At 55.3% G+C, this 23,935-nt stretch overlaps 1 protein-coding gene and 1 long non-coding RNA gene across 8 annotated transcripts in view; one reads left to right on the top strand and one right to left on the bottom strand.

Annotated features, from left to right (window-relative positions):
* Window positions 1-23,935, top strand: part of SYNPO (synaptopodin) — a 53,016-nt gene that overhangs the window by 27,421 nt on the left and 1,660 nt on the right. For 4 of the 7 annotated variants that reach the window (XM_035715581.2, XM_035715586.2, XM_035715583.2 and 1 more), the window contains one exon: window positions 17,131-19,484. In XM_035715581.2, the coding sequence (XP_035571474.1) occupies window positions 17,131-19,484 (2,354 nt within the window). Of the gene's footprint in view, window positions 1-10,955; window positions 10,978-11,359; window positions 11,546-17,130; window positions 19,485-23,935 lie in introns of those variants that run through there. The other 3 variants (XM_049109241.1, XM_035715582.2, XM_035715584.2) reach the window with 3 other exon arrangements.
* LOC118354605 (uncharacterized) lies at window positions 2,137-10,903 on the bottom strand. Its single transcript, XR_004815466.2, has 3 exons — window positions 10,035-10,903; window positions 4,383-9,861; window positions 2,137-4,137 (listed from the first exon to the last, which is right to left on the bottom strand). It is a non-coding gene; the product is annotated as an uncharacterized LOC118354605 (long non-coding RNA).

Raw genomic sequence — 23,935 nt, 5'->3', positions numbered from 1 at the left:
TGTGTTTCCTCCTCTATAAATAGAAATAATAATAAACCCTATCTTTACTGTTGTTTTGAAATCAAATGACGATACATGCTAAAAAAGATAACTATCACTTATTAGATAATATTGTCCTGTTTTGATCTCTGTTAAAATGGCAAGCCTTTGAGAAAGTGGACCCTAGCTCAAGACTCACAGCTCAGTATAAGTTACTTTTTGATGTTTGGCCAGGAGCAGGTTTTGAAGGCAGGAGGATGGGCACAGCATAGTAGAGAGGAGCCTGGACCGCACGTTAGGAACAAATACCTGAACTTTCAGTCTTAGCTAAGTAACTGGTGGTCTTGGACAAATCCTTTGTTTCCTCTGGGGTTTGGGTCCTGGTTCGGAGTTGCGATGAAATGGGGTAGGAAGGATGTGAGGGGATCGTGGCAGTGAAAGAGCTCAGTGAACACCAAAGACACGAGGCCAGCAGGAGGCGCTGGGAAGGGGCAGGCTGGAGGAGCCCCACAGACAGGAGAGTAGGCTGACCTGAGACTCACATATCCAACCTTCTGGAATAATATCTCTTGGAGACTAAAAGTGTTCAATAGATAAATACCAAAGTTCTTGGGAAAAAAGTCAGTATTTATGGTTATTTACTACGTGCCAAGGATATCCTAAGTTCTTTACCTGTCAACAACTCCCCGAAGTAGGTGCTATTATTAGCAACATTTTATATGGGAACCTGAGGCACAGAGAGGTTAAGTGAGCTTTCCAAGGCCACACAGCTGGTAAGTGGCCACATTCAAACCCAGGCAGTTTGGCTCCAAAGCGTGTAAGCTTGACTTCTGTGCGATCTCTCCTACTTTAGATGGCTCGGAGAGCCCAGGCCACCTGCTTAAGAACACACAGCATTCCTCTTCAGTCCTTCTTATCTCTGTTCCTCAGGTCCTGGAAAGAGGAACCCAAGGTCTGGGGACTGGGGCTCTAAGGATGGCCCTTGAGCCAGCTCAGCCTTTTTTCTCCCCACCCCGCCCCCTCCCCTGGGAGTAGGTCAGGGAGGATCAAGTGTACCCTGGAAGTGCTGTGGGCACAGAGACTGCCAGGGCGTGGCGAGTGGGTGTGATTAGTGTCATGGAGCCTGAGAGGATCCCAAGAGCTTGAGTTGTAATGAACTCCTGTGGAGTCTGGCATGCCTCCCCTCACTGTACAGAGGGGAGAAACTGAGGTCAGAGGGTCCGGGGAGCAGCCCAAGGTCACACAGGTTGGAGCTGCTCCTCGCCAGTCCCCCTGTCCTGCCTCCTGGGATGCTTAGTACTTGTGGGCTCCATGAGGCCTTGGGACTTGGGGACCCTCCCCCTGATCCCCAAGGTGGCTCTGGTCTCAGCCAGGACATGATCCCTGATACCCGGCCCTTTGGGGGAGGGTACATGAAGTTGAGGGGAGGGTGCTGATTAAAAAATAGACTGTCACGCGCATGGGGAACAAGCATGCCACCACCCAGCGGGTGCCAGTTGGCTCCCCCAGGCCCAGCTGCTAGGCCCCACTCAGGGCTCCCGCAGGGGGCTCCACCCACCCCACCCTGGCACTGGGCCTGAGGCTGAATGCTCTCCCTCCTCCACCCCTGCCCAGCCTCCAGGCAGATGGCGCTCTCACTGAGCCTGGGTGGGCCTGCAGCTCAGTCGTAGGCTTTAAGCTGTGCCAGTGGGCTCTGGAGTCACCTCACACTGGCTGTGTGGCCTTGAGCGAGGCTCCTTCCCTCTCCGGGCCTCAAACACGCCATTGGTAGCCAAAAATGCTACCAATGAAAGCTCTTTACGGCTTCCAAAGTCTTTGCCAGATTCCATCGCTCATTTCAACACAACAGAGGGTGCTAGAGACCCACATCGGAGAGTTACGTGCCCTGCGAAGCCCACTCGGCTGGAAAGTAACAGAGCAGAGGACTGGAGCCAGAGAATCTTGCAAACCCCAGTCCCGTACACCTTCTCCAGGGTGAGCAGGGCCAGAAACCACAGAGCTGGGAAGCTTTGCGGTAGTGATGTGAGCCACGTTTTTATCCATTTATTCCTTCATTCAATCAACAAATATTTACTGAGCCCCAGCCGTGGCCTCCGCACAGAGGCAAGGACAGAGCAGAGAAATGACAGCCAAGGTCCCTGTTCTTCAGGGCTGCTTACCATTGCCGCAGATTGGCGCTTAAGAAAATATGATGGAATTACAGATCTAATGAAAGTTTGGAGGAGAGGCAGAGGAATGTGACCTCCAAGGGCAGGCAGCCCTCCCTGAGACCCATAAACAGACTTGAAGGGTGAGAAGTGTCAGAAAAGGACAACCCAGGGGGTAAGGAAGAAAGCATTCTAGGCAAAAGCAGCAGCCGATGCCAAGGCCCTGGGGTGAGGAGGTGCCTGGGCCCAGTCTGAGCACTTGAAGGAGGGCCAGCATGGCTGGAGTGTAGGGCAGTAAGACACTCTGGGGGGAGCTGCAGCGGGGGCAGTGGGGCTGGTCATGCAGGGCCTGGAGCCTGGCAAGGGGTTTGAGGCCCATCCTGGGAAGGAGGAGAGGCTCCCAGGGCTGCTCTGGGAGGTTGGTCTTGCCTTATCTCTTCTGTGCCTTGGATCTGTACCCTGAGGGAGCTGCTATGGGGTCCTTCCACACTCCCCTAGCCACCAGATCTTGTTTGCAGTGTAATGGCCACCTGATGCATTATGCCTTCCAGGAGGTTCTGGTGGTCCATCCGGCCTCAAATGCAGGTTGGTGAGGGCACATTCTTAGCTCTTCACTCAGCTGAGTGCCTCTGTTCAGGATAATTCTTATTTCCTTCTATTCCTGGGAGAGCCTGTGGACCCAAGGAGCTTTGGCTGGTGGCCTCCCCCTGGACTGACTGCCACGGCCTGTCACTGCTGCCTGCCCCCTGTCCCCTGTCCCACTCCAAGCACCACCACGAAACTGCAGAGCCCCTCAGGGCCAAACTCTAGGAGAAATGGGGGGGGCCTGTGTTCGGAGCCCGAGTCCGCCGTATGCTCTTGGGCACATCCCTTCTCTCTGGGCCTCGGCTTCTCCATCTGTATTGCAGGGAAACACTCTAGCTTTCTGTGCTCTGTGTGCGGGCCCTCCCCGACGCAATATCAGCATTGCCCTGAAGCTTCTTAAAAACGCAGACTACCACCTCCCCCCTCCTGAATCTGAATCTGCATTTTAATAACATCCCTGAGCAATTACGTTAAGTGTACATTAGAGTTTGAGAGGGACTGTTCTAGGTCGTCACTTTTAAACATTTTCTTAAATTAAAAGCTATAGAATCTTCTTCTCTCTCTGAAGTTTCCCATATGAAACACATAAGAGGGGAACCACCCACTCTATATTTATTCCTTGTATGAATAAGGAGGGCGAGGCGTGTAGAGGGCGGGGGTTGAGGCCGAGCGTATTAGGCTGGGCATCAGAAGGGAGGAGGAAAAGATAACAGGAAGAGGGTGGGGGCTGGGGTTCCCCATCTTCTCAGGCTTCTTCTTCATCCCTGGAGAACTCCTGACCAGGTGCCTCTAAGAGCCTTTTCAGCTCTGCCATCCAGGGTCCTTTCTTTCCCAGGTTTGGAAAGATGGGCTTGGGGGGAGGGTACTTGACCATCCACAGCCTAGCAACCTTGTCCCCATCTTGGTGTCCTGTTCTCTTCCCTGTGGAATTCCTGAAAGGGTAGCCGGTGCTATTCTTAGCGTGACAGGATAGTGAGGAGAGAACATGCTAGTGCATTATTTATGCCTCTGAGTCAACAAGATTACATTCAGAGCCCCAAGAACACCACCCTCCCCGATGGCCATCATTGTCACTGCCTTGGCAGATGGGGGAGGGGGACGCTTCCCATGACCCATAACGCTTCCCTTCTGGCCCTGACCATTCCTGCTCAGAGCCTCACCCCCTAAACTGGGAAATGGGTCATGAAATAGAATGGTAAGCTAGCACTAGGACAGAGTTGCTTTGGAGATACCGGTTCATTTCTGCATTCATTCAGCCCATGTTTATTGAGCACATAGTACACGGGGTAGGTGTGGGTACGCTGGTGAAGGAGATGAATCCCTGCCCTCCAGGAGCTCCCACTTGGAGCCTGTGAGTTCATGGTGCTGTGACCTCACAGGAGCGTCTGTGCCAGGCCTGATGTTGGGTGCTTGGCACCTACGAGACCTAGTTTTCTTTTTTTTTTTTTTTTTTTTTTTTTTTTTTTTTAAAGATTTTATTTATTTATTCATGAGACACACACACACACAGAGAGAGAGAGAGAGAGAGAGAGAGAGAGGCAGAGACACAGGCAGAGGGAGAAGCAGGCTCCACGCAAGGAGCCTGATGTGGGACTTGATCCCAGGTCTCCAGGATCACACCCTGGGCTGCAGGCGGCGCTAAACCGCTGCGCCACCGGAGCTGCCCGAGACCTAGTTTTCATAATCACGCTGCAGGGTAGGGATGAGGAGACCCCTTACAAAAGGGGAAGCTGGGCATGTATAAGACGCGCTCAAGGTAGGGATCTGCTCAGCTGGCGTTTGAACTCAGGTTGACTAGAACAGAAGGACCACTTCGGATCAAATAGTAGCATGTAATGTTAGGAATTTGGGGGCGCCCCTGCACTGCCCACTGAGAGGGACCCTATTATGGCTAGAAAGAACTTAACTGTTTGTGGTTGTCCTGTTCTCGGTGAACCCTGAGTTATGGGAGAAGTCACACGTGTCCAGAGTCTTTGTAAAGCTGGAGTGGATGACAGGTATGCTGTGGGCCAGAAGTCAGAACCATTTGGGATGAGGCGATAAGGCCCCCGGGCAGCACATGTCATGAAGCTGAGCTGAGGTCTCTGGTTGGCTCTGGCTGCTGAAGACCTGCATTCTGGGAGATCCTGGCCAGGCCCCTTGGTCTTTCTCTGCTTCAGTTGTAAAATAGTGTGGCAATCCCTGCTCTGCTCCTGTCTCTGATGGATACAAAGGTGCTGGTAAAACTTTTATAAGTGCGCATAGCCAAGGGATGTAAATAAACATATTTTCTTAAGTGCATTTTTGGTGAACAGTATGGAGTCTACTATGCACCAAACTATGTTCCAGCACTTGCCCCTAAGTTAATGGGAACACATTTAGAAATTCATGTGCTCTAAAGTCCAGTGGGCCCCCAACTTGGTTGCACTTCAGAACCCCTCAGGGGGACTGTTAAAGTGGATAATCTGTGGTCTGGGTCTGGGGTGGAGCCCAGGAATGTGCATTTGGGACATACTTCCTGAGGGATCCTGGAGCACCTGCAGCTTTCTGATCTGGGCCAGAGACAGGATGGGACTTGCTCAAGGCCTCACGATGAGTTGGGGACCAAACTGAAACTAAAAGCCAGTTCCTCCCGCCCCCTTCTGGCCTGGCTCTTTCCTCCTACTCTTCAGCTCTCCACCCACCCTCCACCCCCACCTGCAGCAACCTAAAGGGATGAAGCCTGGAAGGAGGATTGTGACATCCAGTGATGCTGCTGGCAGCTGGTAACATTTACAGTGCCGTGCTGGGCATTTTACATGGCTTTTCCATTTAATTGCAGTAGAAAAGGGGACATTCTCCACAGGGACACAACCCACTGGCGCATTTGAGGATCAGGCTATAGATTTTAATGTATCCCTAGAAAGAGGAAGCCATGACTGAGGGGCAGAGGGTGCTGGAGAAGCGAATTTGAAGTCATGCCGGGAGTGCACTTAACATTCCACGGTAGCATGTGCCCTCCAGGCGAGGGTTGGCTGGTAGCTCAGTGACCTGGAGACAGGGCAGGCTGGTGGGAGAGAAGTGCACATGCCTTCCCACAAGGTGGGCGTACGCGTGCTGCATGTGCATTGGTGCCAGTGGGCCACCCGAGACCCTGTATGTCACGCTTGCATGCCTGCAGGTACACAGTGCATACACATTCACGTGTGTGGGGTCTGCACACATGATGCTCCGTAGTGCAGGTGTGAAGCAAGCAGAACTTTTCTGTGTTGGTGTACGTGCAGAGGAGGAGGTGCTGCTGCTGCAGGCTGGGCTCTCGCCAGCATTAAGAAGCTATTGAGGATGTGTGTATGTTGTCGGGTGTGTATGTGTGTGCACGCCCACATGTGTGCGTATACATGCGTGCACAAATGGCTGCAATGCACGGGATCCCTAAGATCCTGAAGGGCAGCGGTAGAAGGGCCATTAGAGAACTTGGTTCCTTCATCCGTGTCCCACCTCCACATCATGTGCCCCATCCCCAGGCCTGCCAGGTACGAGGCTGCCTCAGGACCTTCACACAGCTGTTCCCTCTGCCTGGTCTCTCTTCCTAGACATGCACGGGCCTCACTCCCTCACCTTCTTCACCTATTTACTCAGGTGTGACTTCTCAGAGACTTTGATTACTGTGTTTACCTTTGCAGACCACCCCCCACACCCCATGCAGTCAGTATATGTCCTGTCCCTGTTTCATCTCTTTTCTATGACATTTACCTTCTGGCCTGCTGGTATAGTTACTCATCTATTTATTATCTTGCTCCCCTGCCAGAATGCAAGCAGGGATCTTTGTTACTCGGTCATGGCTGTGAACAGGCCTGGCTCTTGGTTGGTGTGCAACAAATATCGGGTAAATGAAGGAGTCCGTGCACCACCTATACTTATTTCCTGTCTAACTTTCACTACCGAAATATCTACTTTTACCTCTCCTTAAGCAGTAATATGCCTTTCACAGGTTTGATGTGTTCATCATACTCCTTTGCAAGTACACATGTGAAATTCACCTATTAGGATTTTGGGTATCAGGGTATCACTTAGATCCTTGGGCTTCCACTGGAGGTTTGGGGGCACCATACTCTAGGAATCACTGCTCTGGTCCAGTCCCTTCTTTGAACACACGGACAAACTGAAGCCCAAAGAGGGTCAGGAACTGGTCCAATGTTTCACCCAAATTGTGACAGGACAGGTACTGGGTTCAAATCTCTTGGCCTCTAGTCTTTGGTTCTTGCAGTTTGAGGGACCAGGGATGGGCGGGGCTGGGTGATCCAACTTCTACTCTGGCAGCAGACTCCTCCTTCTGGAGGGGAGCCAGACAGGCCTGGTAATTGGTGAATGGCATAAGGGACTTGGCAGGGTCAGCAGCCTCCAGCACGCCCAGGGCCATGATGTCCTCTTGGCTGCAGGGCTGTGCACCGTGGCTGCACCTTCCCTCCTAGGAGTCTTGGACCTGGGGGCCTCCCCGAGGGGCCTGGGCACTCATATCTAGCAAGGGCCAGACCTGGGATTCAAACCTGCTTCTCTCTGCTATAGCACATTGGCTAGAGATTGACACCGGGGTGCCCTTGCAGAGAGGATGCTGGACGGCGGGGGTACTAAGAATGAGGGGAACTTGGGCTGTGCTCGACTGTGAGCAGAAGAGCCACACCAGCCTCAGAGATGGCCAGAGAAGGGAAGAAGACAGATAAACATCCTGAGCCCAGCAGAGTTATGCAGAGGTGGGTTTGTGCAAACTGCTAAAGTTAAATCCCCCTCAGGCATGTACAGTACTTTATACTGTAGGAATCATTTCTGCATCTCATTTATGCAGCAGTGACTCTGCAAAGCAGATATTATCATCCTTGTGTCACTGATGAGGAAGTCGAGACCCAGAGAGGTGAGGTGCTTTACCAAAGGTAGCCCTCAAGTGGCACAGGATGCCTTGTTGAACAGGGCGTGGGAGGAGAATGGGCCGCGCCTCTGGCTGGACTTGGTAAAGAAAGGCTTTCTGGGAAGGGCAGCCTGGCTGAGCGGATGTGGGAGTGGAGACCGCATACCACTCACTGGCCAGATAACCCTGGCAAATCCCAAAAACCTTGCTGAGCCTGTTTTCTCATCTGTCAAATGGGTATAATGGCCCCCCAGGCCACAGCTTGTGAAGAGAAAATGAAATAACATAATAATGTAATGATAACACTTAAACCAAATGCCTGGAATATAAGAAGTGTCCAATAAACAGCAGTCTGATAAAAGTGGAGTGTGTCTCACCGGACAGGTTTGCCCTCCGCAGTCACCTGCCCTGACCAAGGGACTCCCAGAGCCTTCTTTGGCAGATGTGCATCTAGCCTGAGACCTGAGAGTTGGCATGGCTCAGGGAACTGCCAGGGGAGGCAGGTGAGCAAGCCTCCAGGAACAGGAGGTCCCAGGGTCAGGCGGCCTCCGGGGATAGGCAGCCTCCGGGGACAGGCGGCCTCCGGGGTCAGTGGGCCTCCAGGGACAGGCGGCCTCCGGGGTCAGGTGGCCTCCAGAATCAGGCGGCCTCCGGGGTCAGGCGGCTTCCAAGGACAGGCGGCCTCCGCGGTCAGCGGCCTCCGGGGACAGGCGGCCTCCGGGGTCAGTGGGCCTCCAGGGACAGGCGGCCTCAGGGGACTGGCGGCCTCGGGGTCAGGTGGCCTCTGGGGACAGGTGGCCTCCGGGGACAGGCGGCCTCCAGGGACAGGCGGCCTCCGTGATCAGGCGGCCTGGGGGGGTCAGGCGGCCTGGGGGGACAGGCCACGGGTGCACGGGGTCCACGCTGGTGGCGGCTGCAGGCGCCCAGGCTCCCTGCGCTGTTGCCGAGCGGCCCGGAGTGGCCGTCATTATCATTCCTGCTGCGTTCTTTCTCCGGGGCTATTTATTTTTCTGTGAGGAAGGAATGTGGGGAATTTACCGCAGGGCGCTGGCCTTCACTCTCGCTGCAGCGGCCTCTTCTGTAAGAGGGAAGCAGCCCAGACAGCTGAGGAGGCCGAGGCGAGGCCGAGGCGGAGGAGGGTCCCGGCCCAATCCGGGTCGAATCCGGGGCCAGGGCGGTGGGGCGGTTATGTAACCCACCGGAGGCCCCGCGCAGGTACCACGTAATGCACGCAGCTCCCGTGGAACTCTCCCCGGATCACCCCCTTCACTCTCAGACTCTGCACAAGCCCCTCGGCTCTGTTGCTCTCAAAGGTGCCTTTCTCTCCAGCTGGTCTTGATTTGGGGTAGGGGTGGTGGAGGGGCAAGGGGTGGGGATTGTCCTGAGCCTTCCTCTGGCCTCTGCTGGGCTGGCCTTGTGGCTTAGAATGCCTCTATAGGTCCGCCTTTTCAAGACCTAGGGCATATGCCACCTCTTCCGGGAAGCCTTCCAGGATTCCTTTGTCTGAATTAGTCTCTTTTGGGCTCTTTATTCTCTCAGCATTTAATGGAATATTCTGCCTCTTAGGTCTATCACTGCCACTTGAGGCCTCATCTCCCTTGTCACCCACAAACATGTTGCTCCTTCCCTCCTTCCTTCTCTCCACTTCTTCCAGGAAGTACCCTGTAGATGTCTGATCTAGAATCTAGATGAATATGACACCTAGACGAATCCAGAAGTTGTCTCCCGGGACAAATGGCAGGGCAAACTGTGAAGGTGGATTTGGATCATGGGAGGCTCCCTTCAGTCATTTATTTCTTCAACACTTACTGAACTCCCGAGTCACGGCCTCTGCTGAGTGTGGGGGCATTTAGAGAGGATGACACCTGCTCTGGCCCCAGCTTGCTACAGGGCCAAGAGAAAGGGCTGCATCTTTGCGGAGGGCCCAGCGTGCCAGGCCCTAAGCTGGGTGCTGGAGACGCAGAGAGGGACTAGGCCCACGCACACCCCTGGCAGAGGCAGTTTAGGGAAACCGTCTCTCGGCCATGGCTCACCACCTTTTGTCTCCTGGATTAAACATGTCTGGAAGGGCAGGGTGTGGCAGTCCTTTCTGTCCCGAGGCTCCCAGGGCTGGGGTGATGGAGGCTGGTGTGACAGGAGAGGACGGGGCTGGGCAGGCCTGGCTTACCAGGGCTGTTCTGGGAAGTGGGGGCCTGAGGCTGAGCATGGTTCTCCATGAACCAGTCCTTTCCAGTTGGCCATGCACCTGGGACTGAGCCTGCCTCTCTCCGGGTCACCATATTCAAGTCCCTGAAAACGACCATACAGCAGAGGTCTAGCAACGAGCAGTGCTTGTGGCCTAAAGGATAGCTGTCAGCTAAAGCCCCTGCCGACTGGAGAACCCAGAACCCGATCCTTTGGTTTCCCCCCATCCCACCCACCCTGCCCTGCCTGATGCCAGCCCACTTCCAGTAGAGAGATACCAGGAGTTGGGCCAGGTCTGCTTCCCCTCAGGCCTTGGTCCTAAGCTTTCTCAACTTGTCATTTCCTCTGACCCCTTCTGCCCTGAGGCCCCTGGGCCAGCTTGAGCGGGAGTGGAGCACTGATCTTGGGAGTCCAGATGGATTGATGAGGGCTTCCTGGAGGAAGTGGCAGTTGGGCTGGGCCTGGAACAGTGGATGGGGAAAATGAGCTCTTCAGAAGGAGAGAGGCCCAGGCCTGGAATCAGACTCCCAGATCCAGCTCTGCTCTGCCTGCCGCTTGCTGGCTGTGAGGTCTGGGGTGAGCTCTCTAAATCTGTGAGTCTCTTTTTCCTCCACAGAGGTCAGGGAGCCTCTCTCATAAGTTGCGGTGAGGTTTCGATGAGAAAATACATGCTAACCCCTTAGCTCAGCAGTAGCTGGGACTCCTCACATGTTGGCTGCTGTCATCCTCATTGACTTCATTGTTATTCTCCAAGCACGCGTGGAAGGTGTGGGGGACGGGGGGAGGGGGACACAGAGATGAAGCCTTTGAGGCCCCTGCCCTGGAGGCTTCTGTAGTCTGCAGGGAGGTGGGAATGGGGGATAAGACCGAGACTGTGATTGCTGTAGAGCAAGACCTTGGGAGGAGGCAGTGTGGCCGGTGTGATGGGCCCTGGCCTGGGCGCTGGGCCACCCTGTTTGAATTCCAACCCTGCCTCTACCTGGCTGTGCCACATCGAGCAGGTCACCTCACCCCTCTGAGCCCATGGAGACGAAGGTACTGCTGACCTCAAGGGTTGCTATAAATGAAGCAAGGACCTGGCAGGTGGTGAGCACGCCCCGAAGGGTAATTCTCACTCATGTGAATAATATGCAGAGTGATGAGGTTATGATGAAGTGGCGCAGAGAAAACATTGGTGGACCAGGCGAGGCCTTTCGGAGGGAGCGGCGGCATGTGAGCAAGGTGGGAAGGCTGGGGCAGGTAGAAAGGATGTGAGACAGAGAAGGTTCCAGGTAGAGGGGTCGGGTGCAAAGCACACTCGGGAGGCGGGAACTCACAGGGCGCCGATGGGAAGCAAGAGCCATTGGATCTTCTCTGGCCGCTGCTGAGGGAACAGGGAGCAGGTTAGCAAGCTCTCAGGCGAGCCCCGGTGTCAGGGGCCCTGAATGCCAGGATGAGGACTTGCTGTTCGATCCTTCACATCCTGGGGAGGCAGGAGAGAGAAGTGAGCGAAGCCAGGCAGAGGGAGATGAATCTGGCAGCACGGGGCGGGTAGATTGGCGGAGGAGAGACTGGGGGCGGAGAGGCCATTTAAAAAGCTGTTGCAAAATCGCTTTTCCTGATAAAGAGCTGGGCTGAGTCATCTGTGGAGGAGAGAAGTCACATCCAGCTCCTCCGTTGCCTTCGAAGTGGGATTTTCCTCTCTTTGTCAGCGAGGCAATTGGCTGCCTTTCCCCGGAGGCTTTGAGAACCGAGGCCGGCTCAGCATCCAGGGGGAAGCTGGGCTGCAGGAAGGAGCCAGCTGGAGTGAGTAAGATGAGCACTCGGAGGTGCCTTTGTGCTTTGGGGTGTGTGACTTAGGGCCTCTGGCATCCCTCTCTGGTCTCAGTTCCCCTCCGGGCCTCAAGAGAAGAGGCCTGTGGTGGCTTCTGACAGCCTGTTAGCAAGGCTGGAGCTAGGTCTGGGGCTCACCATTTCTGTTCTTAGGCATCTCCCATGTTCTGGCAGTCCTCCTCACCTTAGTATGAATTATTCTCCTCCTGAGAGGAAGGCTGGCAGCCTGCCGAGATTCAGTCAGGTTGCACTCCCTGGGACTTGGCGTGGATGGAGAACTCCCTAGGGAATAGAGGCTGTGTCATTTCCTCCTTTTCCAGCCTAGAGGATGGGGGGCAGGGGCTGGCAAGGCGGCCAGGCCATTACTCAGGCCCAGTTCATCTTCCTGCCTCCAGCCAGGCCAGAGGTTGTGCACCGGGCAGCCATTGGTTCCTTCCTGACCCGGCAGGGGGGCAGTTTACCCAGCCTGTTTACCTGTCCCATTGCCAAGACTCCCGGGCGGCCACAATGGGCTGCCTCCAGCCAGTCTCTATTCCCACCTCTGGCTCCCTGTCCCACTCCACCCTACGTGGGGCCTGGGTACTCCCATTGACGGCAGCCGTGTGAAGAAGCATTTCCTTGAATTCTCTCCCTGTCCTGACCTTCTGCTCTGGCCTCCCTTCCCCTGCCCCACCTCCTTCCTTCAGATCCTCTGTCCAGACTGGCCTGATGGTCTGGCAACTGCCTGCAGAGGTGATAGGGGTGGGAGAAAGGGCTTATCCCTGCCAAAGCACAACTGGAACTTAAGTCTCCTGACTCCCTATACCAGTCTCTGTCCACTCATACCAGTCTCTGTCCACTCAGAGCCTGTTATCGGGAGGTCCTTCATCTCCTAGCAGTCATTTATACCTTAGTAAGAATTAGTTCTAGCAGCCCTTCTCCTGAGAGGAAGAAGGGAGCGTTGCATGAGTTGTCCTAGGCAGCTGGGGACATGGACTATGTGATGAGGAAACAGGCTGTTTTGCAGACCCTCATCCAAAAGCTCTGGAGCCTCCATTGGTGTCCCCTCCCTCCACAGCCTGGGTCTAGAAGGCAGAATGGTTAAGAAATGAGACTCAGCAACTAGACTTTGAGTTTGGAATCCCAGCTCTGCTACTTACAACATGTATGGCCTTGGACAGGTCTCTCTGAGCTCCAGTTTCATCTGCAAACTGGGGAGAATAATAGGGTTGACCTCTTGGAGTTGGGGGGAGAACTGAGTAGAGTGTGCAGCGCAGCCCCTGGGTGGCAGTGGGGGCTGTGTGGTTGCAGCAGCCATTGTAGTCATCATTCTGACAGCTGACAGCTGCACTTGGGGCTTCTCCCCCACACCCCCCTCTGAGGGAGTTAGCCCTGTTGGACCCCTTTCTCCTGACCCTGGGCAGCTCTTCCTTGTGTCTGCCCTCACCCCTTCCTCTGCTGAAGGCCTGTCTTCAGAGCTCCCGACCCATTGTCCAGGGTGGGTCACTCAAGGGCCAGCACCCCACCCCCCTGAGAAGAGGGGGCATCACGGCTTACACAGGCACAGGCTGCAGCCATGCAGGTGGGGGGCTCGGGAGGCACCTGGCCCCTGCGGCCCTCGGCCACCTCCTGCTTCTTTGGCGGCAGGGAGCACCATCCGGCTCCTGGCTGGCCGGGACATGGCCAGAGGCAACCATTCCTGAGTCTGGGGGATGTTGCGTGGAACTGCCGCCCCTGGTGCCCTGCAGTGCGGGACTCTGGGGTGCCTGTGGCCAGCCCGGCCCCCCTTCTCCCAGCTTTGTTTGTGCAGGGTGGCAGAAATCGGCTGGATCGCTGGCAGGGTCTTGTCCAAGCCTCCTGCCGGATTCCTTTTCCGTGGAGTCACTGCAGGCGGGGGGTGGGGGCACAGGAGCTCCCTCAGAGGCAGGGCTCTCTCACCCCTTGGCCTTTTCAGCTGCCCTCCTCTAGTCCCAGAACAGCAGTGGGGGGAAGTTCCAAGCCCGCTGGGGGTCAGCAGACAGGGTACTGGCCCGGGGCCTACTCTGCGATCCTCTCCCTCTCTGAGCCTCCAGGCCTGCTTAACCCAGAGGCCCTTCATGCTTTGACATTTTGAGTATTTTCTAAACCCTTGGCCTTTAGAACCAGTCTGGGGATAGGATGGAAGCAGAGAAGCAAGGGAAAAACAGGCAAGTGCAGGGGACATTGGGAAGTCTGGATTTTTCAAACACTGAAGCACTTTCTGTGAGCCCCACGCTGTGGGGACGCGCTAGCCACAAAGCTTGGTGCTCTCTGGAGTCATGTAGAGCCAGGGACGAGTCAGCTCTGTACTTTCTGGCTCTGTGACCTTGGGCAACTCACTTTACCACTCTGAACCTGGTTTTCTCATCACTGAAAAATAGACAATAGGGACGCCCGGGTGGCTCAGTAGCTGAGCACCTGCCTTTGGCTCAGGGCGTGATCCCGGGGTCCTGGGATCGAGTTCCGCATCAGGCTCCCCACAGGGAACCTGCTTCTCCCTCTGCCTATGTCTCTGCCTCGCTCTCTGTGTCTCTCATGAATAAATAAATAAAATCAATTTTAAAAGTAGATAATAATGGTTCATGCTTCATAGCATTGTTGTGGAAATGAAATAAGAATATGTATAATCGATGTTAGCAGTTGTGTCATAAGAAACACCCGTGAGACTATGGATGTGTATCCTGACCGTGTCCCATGGGGATGTGATTTGTGTCTGTGAATCTCTGCAGGGCTCTCAGGTTGGAAAGAAAAAGAAATTTTTTTCATCTATGTGGCAGTAGAGGTTGGGGGTGAATGTAAGGTGTGACTTTATAGCTAAAGAGCCTTTGTTAGTGGGACGCAGCCTCTTAGGGCACTGAGCTCCCTGTCAGTGGCGTGTGTAAGCAGAGGCTTGTAACTCAGGGGCATGGTCTTAGCGTCACAGGAATTATGTGGGCAGTTGGGCCCAGGGACAGCCATTGTCGAGACTCTAAGGTTCTGGGGCTTGGGGCAGTAATCCCTGCCTCTCCAACAGCACTGACATCCCCTGCTATGTGACCTTAAGAGAATCTCCTTTGCCAGAAGAAGCTCTGACCCCTTCCAAGGAGCAGAGAAGGGTTACCACCGAGCAGCTCCTCCCCTGTCCACTGGGCTTGATGACAATGAGTGCTGCTGACATTCATGACCTCATTACAGCCTCTCAACCCTAACGTCAGTACTTTTATCACTTCTTCTCAGTTAAGGAAACTGGCTCCCAGAGGTGTGGTAACTTGCCAAGGTCACACAAGTAGCAAATGGCAGAGCCCGGATTTGGGCCAGGAGTCCTGGTTTCACAGCAGAGCAGAGGAGGCGAACATTGTATGAGCCCAGCAACCTCTCAGGGGCCCCTGTGTGGCTGGCTTGCCCCTATCTAAGACCCCACCCCAGGGCAGTGGCCTGGCCAAACCCGCAAATCCTTCATCTTTTATAGATGGGGTGATCTAAGTAGCAGAGGAGCCCTACTAAGAGGGAGCAAGTGTCAGGGTGCACAAGGCAGGCTCTTCTGGACAGGTGGGCACGGGTGTGTGTGGGTGGGGAGCCAGATCCTGATGGGAGGCAGGGAGAAGGAGGTGGAGACCAGACAGCTGCTGCTCTGACCCTGGGGTGACTCTCTGGACCTCAGTTTCCTCATCTATACAATGGGGGTGATGATCAAAGAGCTCCTCTGTAAGGACCCTTCTGGTGCTGGGAGTCCATGAATTCTGAGCCTCGCTGGCAGGGTGCCTGGAAAGACTGTCCCTGGAGACCCATTCAGCATGTCATGGCCAGCGCTAATGAGGGCATGGTAGGAGGGAGGGCAGGGTCAGATTCCTCAAGAACTAATTAGCTTCCCACAGTAGGGAGGGGCGGGGGGAGGATGACAGACAGAAGAATTTTTCCAGCCACCGACTGTTAACCATGCCCACAGGCTATCTCATCCATCTGTCCACTGGCCCATTTGTTCATTCATTGTTCAATAAGCATATATTGAGCACCAATGTGTGCCAGCCGGGCGCTGGGGGTATAGAGAGAAATGGTTGCTGACTGTGAACGTAGTGAACGTACAGATGAACAGGGGTCTGACCCCAGCTTGATCACTGATCTCGGGTCCCAGACTCCAGCCTTAGACAGAACCTGCCCCACCCCCCACCCCATGACTGTGTCCCGTACATCCCAAAGGGACCTTCTGGAACAAGCAGGCAGCTTGAGCATGGGTTGTGAACCCAGCGAGAACTGGGTTTGACTCCAGCTTTGCAGCCCTTTGCTGTGTGACTATGGCTGAGCTGAGTTCCTTACAAAGCCTCTGGACCTCATTTTCCACTTCTGTAAAACAGGGGCAAGTAATGTTTGTCTCCTACCAATATCCTTGTGAGGACAAAATAAAGTAATGCCACGTGCTAGTAGAGTCGCTGCAGAAATTAGTCCAATGTCTTACTCTCATGATATTAAAATGTGAGGAGTTTAAAAATGATTATTTAAATAAAAGCAAGAAAGTAGTAGTAGTCATAGCAGAAAAAATAAATAAATAAATAAATAAATAAATAAATAAATAAATAAATAAATAAATAAATAAAAGCAAGAAGAAACTGGTCGCAGTTGTTACTGATTTGCAGTGTGGGTTCTCAGGGGTGGAGGGACATTTTTTTACTGAATTCTTTGTGGGTTTTAAATTTTTTTAAAGTTTTAGACCATGTGAATGCATTACCTACTCTAAAAAGAGGAAGTGTTAGTGTCATCAAATGATTGAAAGTGTAAAGGCCCCTAAGACAGGCCCATAGAAAATCTCCTGGGGGGTTTGTTCATGCATTCAGTAATGCCTACTGAGTGCCCACTTTATGCCAGGCACTATTCTAGGGGCCAGAGACAGAATGATGACCAGGTCAAACAAGGTCATTGCCCCCTTAGCGCTTACATTCTAGGTGGGGCGACTGATGATAAACAAGGAAATGATAATCGCAAATTATGGTGAATGTCATGAAGAAAATAAAGCAAAGAGACGGGATAGGAGAGGGGAGGACTGATTATAGAAGAAGACCCCTCCAGAGAGGGAACATTCAAGCGAGTCCCATGTGGCAAGAAGGAACCAACATGGAATACCACCTGGGAAAAGATCATTCCAAGCAGAGAAAAGAGCAAGTGCAAAGGTCCTGGGGCAGGAACAAACTCGGCATTTTCAAGGAATTGAGAGAATGCCAGCAGGGCAGAGCCTAGTGAGTGCAGAAGGGTGGTAGGGGATGAGTCAGGGCTGTAGCGGGTACTGCTAGGGTGAGATGTTCTTGCTGAGTGCAGTATCAACAACCTTCAGAGGGAAGCCAAATGAGGGTCAGGTTCATCCCGAAAGGGTAATCGGGAGGTTTTACACAGGCGGTGGCATTTGAGTTGGGCCACGATTGTTGGGTCAGGGATCTTTATGAGGAGAGGGGATTCCAGGAAACAGTGAGTAAAGATCAACTTCCAGAGGAAAAGATCATCAGTAGGAGGGACACAGTGGCCATCTGTCTGTCTGTCTCTGTACCCCCGTGGCTCTACATTCCCACTCGCTAACTGGACCTCTGTCCTTCTCTACAGCGTTGGGCCAGAGCACTAGCCTCACCGAGAGAGATCTGAAAGAGGCCAAGGCCCGGAGTCAACAGATCGCTGCCCAGCTGACCACCCCTCCCAGCTCCAACTCCCGGGGCGTCCAGCTCTTCAACAGGCGCCGGCAGAGAGTGAACCAGTTCACCTCGGAGAACCAGGGCCTGAGGGGCCCCAAGCCCAGCCAGGAGTCCCTCAGAACGCCCCCTGCCAGCCCTGCAGGCTATGCCTCAGGGCTCTGCTTGAGTCCCCCCTCACTGCCTGAACCAGGCCCTCCAAGCAACCCCGACCTCCGGAGCCCTGACGCGGGGGTCCCTGCTCACAGCATGGAGGGATGCTCAGAGAAAGCCAACTTGCTGCGGCACCTGGAGAAGGTGGCCAGCGAGGAGGAAGAGGTCCCGCTGGTGGTTTATTTGAAGGAGAATGCAGCCCTGCTGACGGCCAATGGGCTGCACCTGTCCCAGAACCGAGAGGTCCAGCAGAGCCAACCAAGCCCGCCCACGACAGAGGCCCACAGCCCAGCTGCAGATGGCAACCAGAACCTGTCCTCACTCAGTGCCACCCTCACCACACCAGCTCCTAACAGCAACCACAGCCTGCCAGCTGCAGACATCAACCAGAACCCACCGGCGACTGTCACCCCGCAGAGCCTGCCGCTCTCAAACAGCCAGCAGCCCTCGGAGGCACAGCTCCCTCCCAATGGCACGGCGTCAGATTGCAAACCCAGCAGCCTGTGTTCCAGCGGGCAGCCCCCAGAGCCAGCTGCGGAGGTGAGATCCAGCACACTTCTGATTGATAAGGTGTCAGCTCCACCTACCACCACCAACACCTTCTCCAGAGAAACTACTCCCATCTCCGACTCTGGGACCCCAGCCCCGGATTTCATGTCCAGCTCCCTGCTCATCGATGTACAGCCCAGTGTCCCAGTGGTGCCAACAGAACAAGAGACGTCTGGGTGGGCAGCCACGCCCACGCCCACCAAGCTATACAGTGAGGTCCACTTCACACTGGCCAAGCCCCCATCAGTGGTCAACAGGACCGCCAGACCCTTCGGCATCCAGGCGCCGGGGAGCACCAGCCAGATGGAGCGGAGCCCCATGGTAGAGAGACGACATCTTGGGGAGAAGGCCTTGGCTTCCCAGCCCCCCATCGTGGCAGACAGGAGCCCTCGGCCACAGAGACACGTGATGTCCCACAGCCCCATGGTGGAAAGGAGGTCCGTGGCACAGCGAAGCCCTGCCTTGGAGAGACGCCCCTTGGGGAACTTCACTCCACCTCCCACCTATGCCGAGACCTTGTCCACGGCCCCCCTGGCTCCCCGGGTTAGGTCTCCCCCCTCCTACTCTGCCCTTTACCCCAGCTCCGACCCCAAGCCTTCTCATCTGAAGAGCCAGGCGGTTCCTGCCAGCAAGACGGGCATTTTGGAGGAGTCAATGGCCCGCAGGGGCAGCCGGAAATCCATGTTCACTTTCGTGGAGAAGCCCAAGGTGACCCCGAATCCAGACCTGCTGGACCTGGTACAGACGGCTGATGAGAAGCGGAGGCAGAGGGACCAGGGGGAGGCAGGCGTGGAGGAGGAGCCCTTCGCGCTGGGGGCTGAGGCCTCCAACTTCCAGCAGGAGTCAGCACCCCGGGACAGGGCCAGCCCCGCGGCGGCCGAGGAGATCCTCCCGGAGTGGGCCTCCTGCCTCAAGTCACCGCGCATCCAGGCCAAGCCGAAGCCCAAGCCCAACCAGAACCTGTCCGAGGCCTCCGGGAAGGGGGCCGAGCTCTATGCCCGCCGCCAGTCCCGGATGGAGAAGTATGTCATCGAGTCCTCGGGCCACACCGAACTGGCCCGCTGCCCTTCACCCACCATGTCCCTGCCTTCATCCTGGAAATATTCCACCAATGCTCCTGGCGGCTTCCGAGTGGCCTCCCGGAGCCCAGCCCGGACCCCGCCCGCCTCCCTCTACCACGGCTACCTGCCTGAGAATGGGGTCCTGCGCCCCGAGCCTACCAAGCAGCCGGCCTACCCGCTGCGGGCCTCGCTCTACGTCCTCTCGCCCATCAAGGAGCCTGTCAAGGCCTCGCCGAGAGCTGCCTCGCCCGCCAAGCCCAGCTCCCTGGACCTGGTGCCCAGCCTGCCCAAGGGGGCCCTCCCGGCGTCGCCCGCCCTGCCTCGGGCCTCCCGCTCCTCACCGGGCCTCTACACCTCTCCTGGCCAGGACGGCCTCCAGCCCACGGCCGTGAGCCCAACCTACAGCAGCGATATCTCCCCCGTGTCGCCCTCCAGGGCGTGGTCTCCCCGAGCCAAGCAGGCCCCCAGGCCTTCCTTCTCCACCCGGAATGCTGGGATCGAGGCTCAGGTGTGGAAGCCTTCCTTCTGCTTCAAGTAAAGGATCCCACAGGAATCCCACTACCTGGCAGGGCGCCCTCTCTGAGGGCGGGATGGAGAGCAGATGTGTCTGGAAGTGGCACAGAGCTGAGGGTCAGGAGTATGGGGACTCGGGGCTCAGAGGCTGATGCTGCCACCAGCTAGCTTTGTGACTTTGGGCAAGTCACCTCCGCTCTCTGGGCTACAGCTGCCACAAGGGTCATTAGACTCCACGTCTGAGGGATCTGCCGTCCGATACTGGGTCGAGGGGGAGGGTCATGGAGAGAGAATTCCCTTGGCAGGCCGAAATGAGGCTGGGGGGCTTCCTCGGGCCTTGGTGATCTGTAGGGATGCCAGCGTCTTGCTGGGGAATGGCCTAGAAGGGGGCCCCAAGATGGGCTTCTGAAGTCAACAGAGCCGGCCAGTGCCTCTGTGCAACCAGCCAGCCAAGGGTCCGCCTCCTCAGCTGCTCCAGTTCCTGGCATCCTTCTGCCTGTCGCTGGCTTCTTACCTGCACTGGTCTGTCTCCTCCACCTCTGCCTTCTGGACACCGTTTCCTCTCCGCTGCTTCAGAGAGCTTTGCCTCGGCCGCCACGTTCTCTCCTCTCGTGGGCTCTTCTGCTGGATGAGGACTTAGCCCACCACCGCTGTCTGATGCTTTCCTCCCTGCCCCTCTGCTTCCCTGCCTCCATGTCCTCTGCAGACACCTGGCTCCCCTTTAGGGACCAGACCTCCGTCCTGGTTCCACCCGGCTCGCCCTCCGTGTGCTGGGGCGTGCGAGGTCCCAGGGCATCCCCGAGAGGAGGGGAGCCCTGTAGAAGGATGTGCAGGGTGTGCAGTGAGACGGGCCCCTGGCAGTCCATTGGCTAGCTGGCCTTCAACCTCAGCCAAGATCTGCCCAACTAAGAGCAGCTATCTCTATGCAGTGGAGGGGGCCGCAGGGAGAGAGGCTGGGAGGAGGGTCTGGTCCCATCTCAGCCTCCCCTTGCTGTGTGAGTCTGGCCAAGTCACCTTCCCTCTCTGGACGTGTTTTCTTATTTGTACAGTCAGTGCCCTTCCAGCCGTGACAGTCTGTGAGGATTGGGAGGAGAGGCTGGCGCTCTGGGAGAAAGGCCTTGTAAGTGATAAGACAGTCCCCTGGGAAGAGTGGGGGAGGAAACGGGCTGTTGCCATAGAACCGTTGGAGATGGAGATGTGAGGTCTGTGAGGACCTGGGAGGGTGTGGCTGGAGGCCAGGGGATCGGAAGCCTAGGCTGGTCCCGCGCAGGCTCAGGGTGGCCTGGGGACCGTGGAAGCATAGTAAGGGCTGGGCAGGAGCACAGCAGATTGGTGGGACGGAGGAGGAGCCCTTGAAGCTTTGAGGAGAAGGCCGGGGTTTCAGAGGTCTGGACTCTAACAGATGAATTCCATGTGAATCTTTGGGTTTCAGTGTCCCCTACAGTGAGGGTGCTGAGTCAGGTAGTGTGAGATTCTCACCACCTCTGACACATTTGATGCGATACGGTCCCCAAATCAGGCTTGGTGGGGTGGGGTGGGGGGAGAGAATACGGACGCAAGAGGCAGCATTCAGATGGAAGCCTCCCAAGGCTGGGGGCCGAGCACCACCCACTTTCTCTTCCCCAGCCCTATTTCTGGGCTCCCAGCGGGGCGAGGGGTGGTGGAGGCGGTGCCCATGCTGGGCTGAGCCTGCAGTTTTCGTGAGCTCTGGGCTCGTCTCCATGGGAACAGGGGGTGCCTTCCTAGTGAGTTCATTCTGCCCAGAACTTGGGGGCATGCGTGGGGGAGTCGTAAGTAAGCTCAGCTTCTTCATGCCAGGCCCCTCCCAGGACGGAGTGAAGCCCCTACCCCGACCCCTGATCCCTGATCCCTTCTACCCCTGAGGGCTAGCTAGCAACCGAAGAGCCCACCCTCCATCCTGCAGCTCCTGCGGCCAGGCTGGCCGAGCTCTTCCCCCAACTTTGTTTTCTCTCCTGTTCTCAATACACTCAGCCTCAAATCTGTCTCGCTTCTTTCTTTCTTCCGCGCTCTCTGGCTGGTGGTCTGGGCTCTCCCCTTCCTCCCTGATTCTGGCCCGGGGAGCGGGGTAGGACGACTCAGTTGCCATGTGTGAGCGTGTGGCGTGTCTCTGTGAGCTGTCTGCGACTGCTGTGTGTCCGGATCTGCCGTGGGTACAGAGGTGTGGTGGCTTGGAAGTGGGGGCTCCCCTCTCCTCCTTGGGTCAGCACTTAGGGAACCATAGTCCCATGAAAATCATTCTTCTGTTTTCTCCTTCATGCAGAGTTTGGCCCAAAAGGCTATAGGGTGTGGGGGAAACCCACAGCCCCTTACAGTCCAGGTGTGTTTGAATTCTTTAAAAGTGGAATGTAAATGCCTTTAGGCAGAGCATATACTTTCTGGTTCCCTCCGGCCCCCTCCCCCTCGCCCTGTTATCTAAATCGGGCAATTTCCCCTATTCATCGCCCCCTGGCTCCTGCAAATGGTTTCTGCCCCGGGTGGAGAGGAACAAACTGCCATCAAGAGTCAGAACTGGGTTGTCCCAGATCTGCACCTGACTCCCTGTGTGACCTCAGACAACCCCTTCTCCCCCGGGCCTCAGTTTCCCTTCCGTATGAGGAAGGGCTTGCAGTAGGTAGCCTGGGAGCCAGCTCTGGTCTCTGATAGTTCCTCTCTGACTGCTCAAGGCTTCACCCCACACACGTGCCCTGCAGTGGAACTGGTGCTGGGTTAAGTGGGCGCTGCCTTCTGAATTTTTACCCATGTGCATTTCCAGGGAGTTCTGGCTTACATAATACATCAAGAGCTTTGTCAGAAAGTGAACGGCCCTGACTTCTCACAGCAGTTTTGTATTGTGCACCCCCACCTCCCCCATGCGCACACAGAGGCAGTACCGAGACATGGCAGTTCCGATGAGGTCAGGCTCTGGCCCACCTCCAAATGATGAGGAGCTGCTTACCACTGCCCAATATTGCAACCCCGGCTTGGAAAGTCCATTCTTTTACTCCTTCCCCCTCACGGGCCCTAACCTTCCCCTTGAGGCCACCAAAGGCAGAGGTGACCTGTAGAGATTTCAGACAGGTATCATAACTGCCCCTGCCCCAGCCCTTTTCCTGGCTGCAGAGCCCTGGTCCTTTTGCCCCCATGCTTGTTGGTGGGCTGGGATCGTGAACTCTGGGATCATTTCCCACAGTTGGGCTATCTGAAAGCTTCCTGGGAGGCGTCACAGGCAGAGCAGCTCCCAGTGTCTCTGGCTCACATATACGCAACTCTGACCCTGGGAGCCAAAGCGTTGGATCCTACGCTGAGTTTTAACTTTTCAAATGGATGATTGGGGTCTTGGATGTCCCCAGGAGATCCCCTCAGGGCCCCTCCAGTATTACCACCCCGTGAAAAATCTCCTATCCGGACGACTGCACAACATTCCTTTTTAGGTTTAAGGGACCTCATTTTGAGTCAGCTAATCTAGGAGCTGCTGCATTGTGTGCAGAAAACACACTCTGTGACTTCCTTTTGATTGGGAGGAACCCGATTCTGATTGGATGAGAGGCTGACTGGCTTGGCTGTGGCTGATTACTGATTGGATGAAAGAATGGATCTCATGAATGGCTCTAGATTTTGATTGGGTAGAAGACACTGAATGGACTGGCTAGTTCTGGACTCCGGGGTATTGACTGCTGCTGAATTTGCATTGGATCGAAGGCTGAGTGCACTGGTTTACTGCTGGAATCTGATTGGATGAAGAGGTGGTTTAGCAACTACAAGCAGGGCATGATCTTCAAGTCCTGCACTTTCTTTCATAGCAGTTCTCCCAAGTGCTTTAGCATGGTGTAGCCTTTGAGCAGGAGTAATCTCTCTCTCTCTCTCTCTCTCACACACACACACACATTCTGGTGGGGCAGGACACACCAGATAGTCATTTACACCTCTGAACTTCATTTTCATCCTTGTAAAATGGGTGTGATAATGCCAGCTACCTCATCAGCATGTTGTGAGGCTCTAATGAGAGACAAAGGATGACACTGCGACTCGTAGACTGGAAAGTCCCTAAACAGGTAGGAAACGGGTGCAGTAATGTTTAGCAGAGCAGTGCTTTATCACCTCAAAGATGTACAGCAACCTGGCTTCACCAAATCCGCACTCCCTACCCCATGCTGGCAAGAAGTCCAGCCAGGAGAGTGTGCTGCCTAGGGCAGAATGACCCCACTTCCTTTTGTGTTCCCATCTGTCAGTGGGAACTTCCTCTCTGTTCAGGGCATGGGAGGAAAAAAATTAGGAGGTGACCATGGCAACATGGCAAGAGGGTTGGGGCTGAGGGCCCTTCCCTAAGTCCTTGACGATTTTCTGTTAAAACTTTTTTTTTTAAGATGTTATTTATTGGGCAGCCCCGGTGGCTCAGCGGTTTAGCTGGGATGCAGCCTGATTGTGCAGCCCTGATTGTGATCCTGG

The sequence above is a fragment of the Canis lupus genome, chromosome 4 (genome assembly GCF_003254725.2).
Source record: "Canis lupus dingo isolate Sandy chromosome 4, ASM325472v2, whole genome shotgun sequence".
In the NCBI taxonomy this organism is placed as follows: domain Eukaryota; kingdom Metazoa; phylum Chordata; class Mammalia; order Carnivora; family Canidae; genus Canis; species Canis lupus.
Note: the sequence above shows the minus strand (reverse complement) of the source record. Positions and strands in the feature narration are given on the sequence as shown.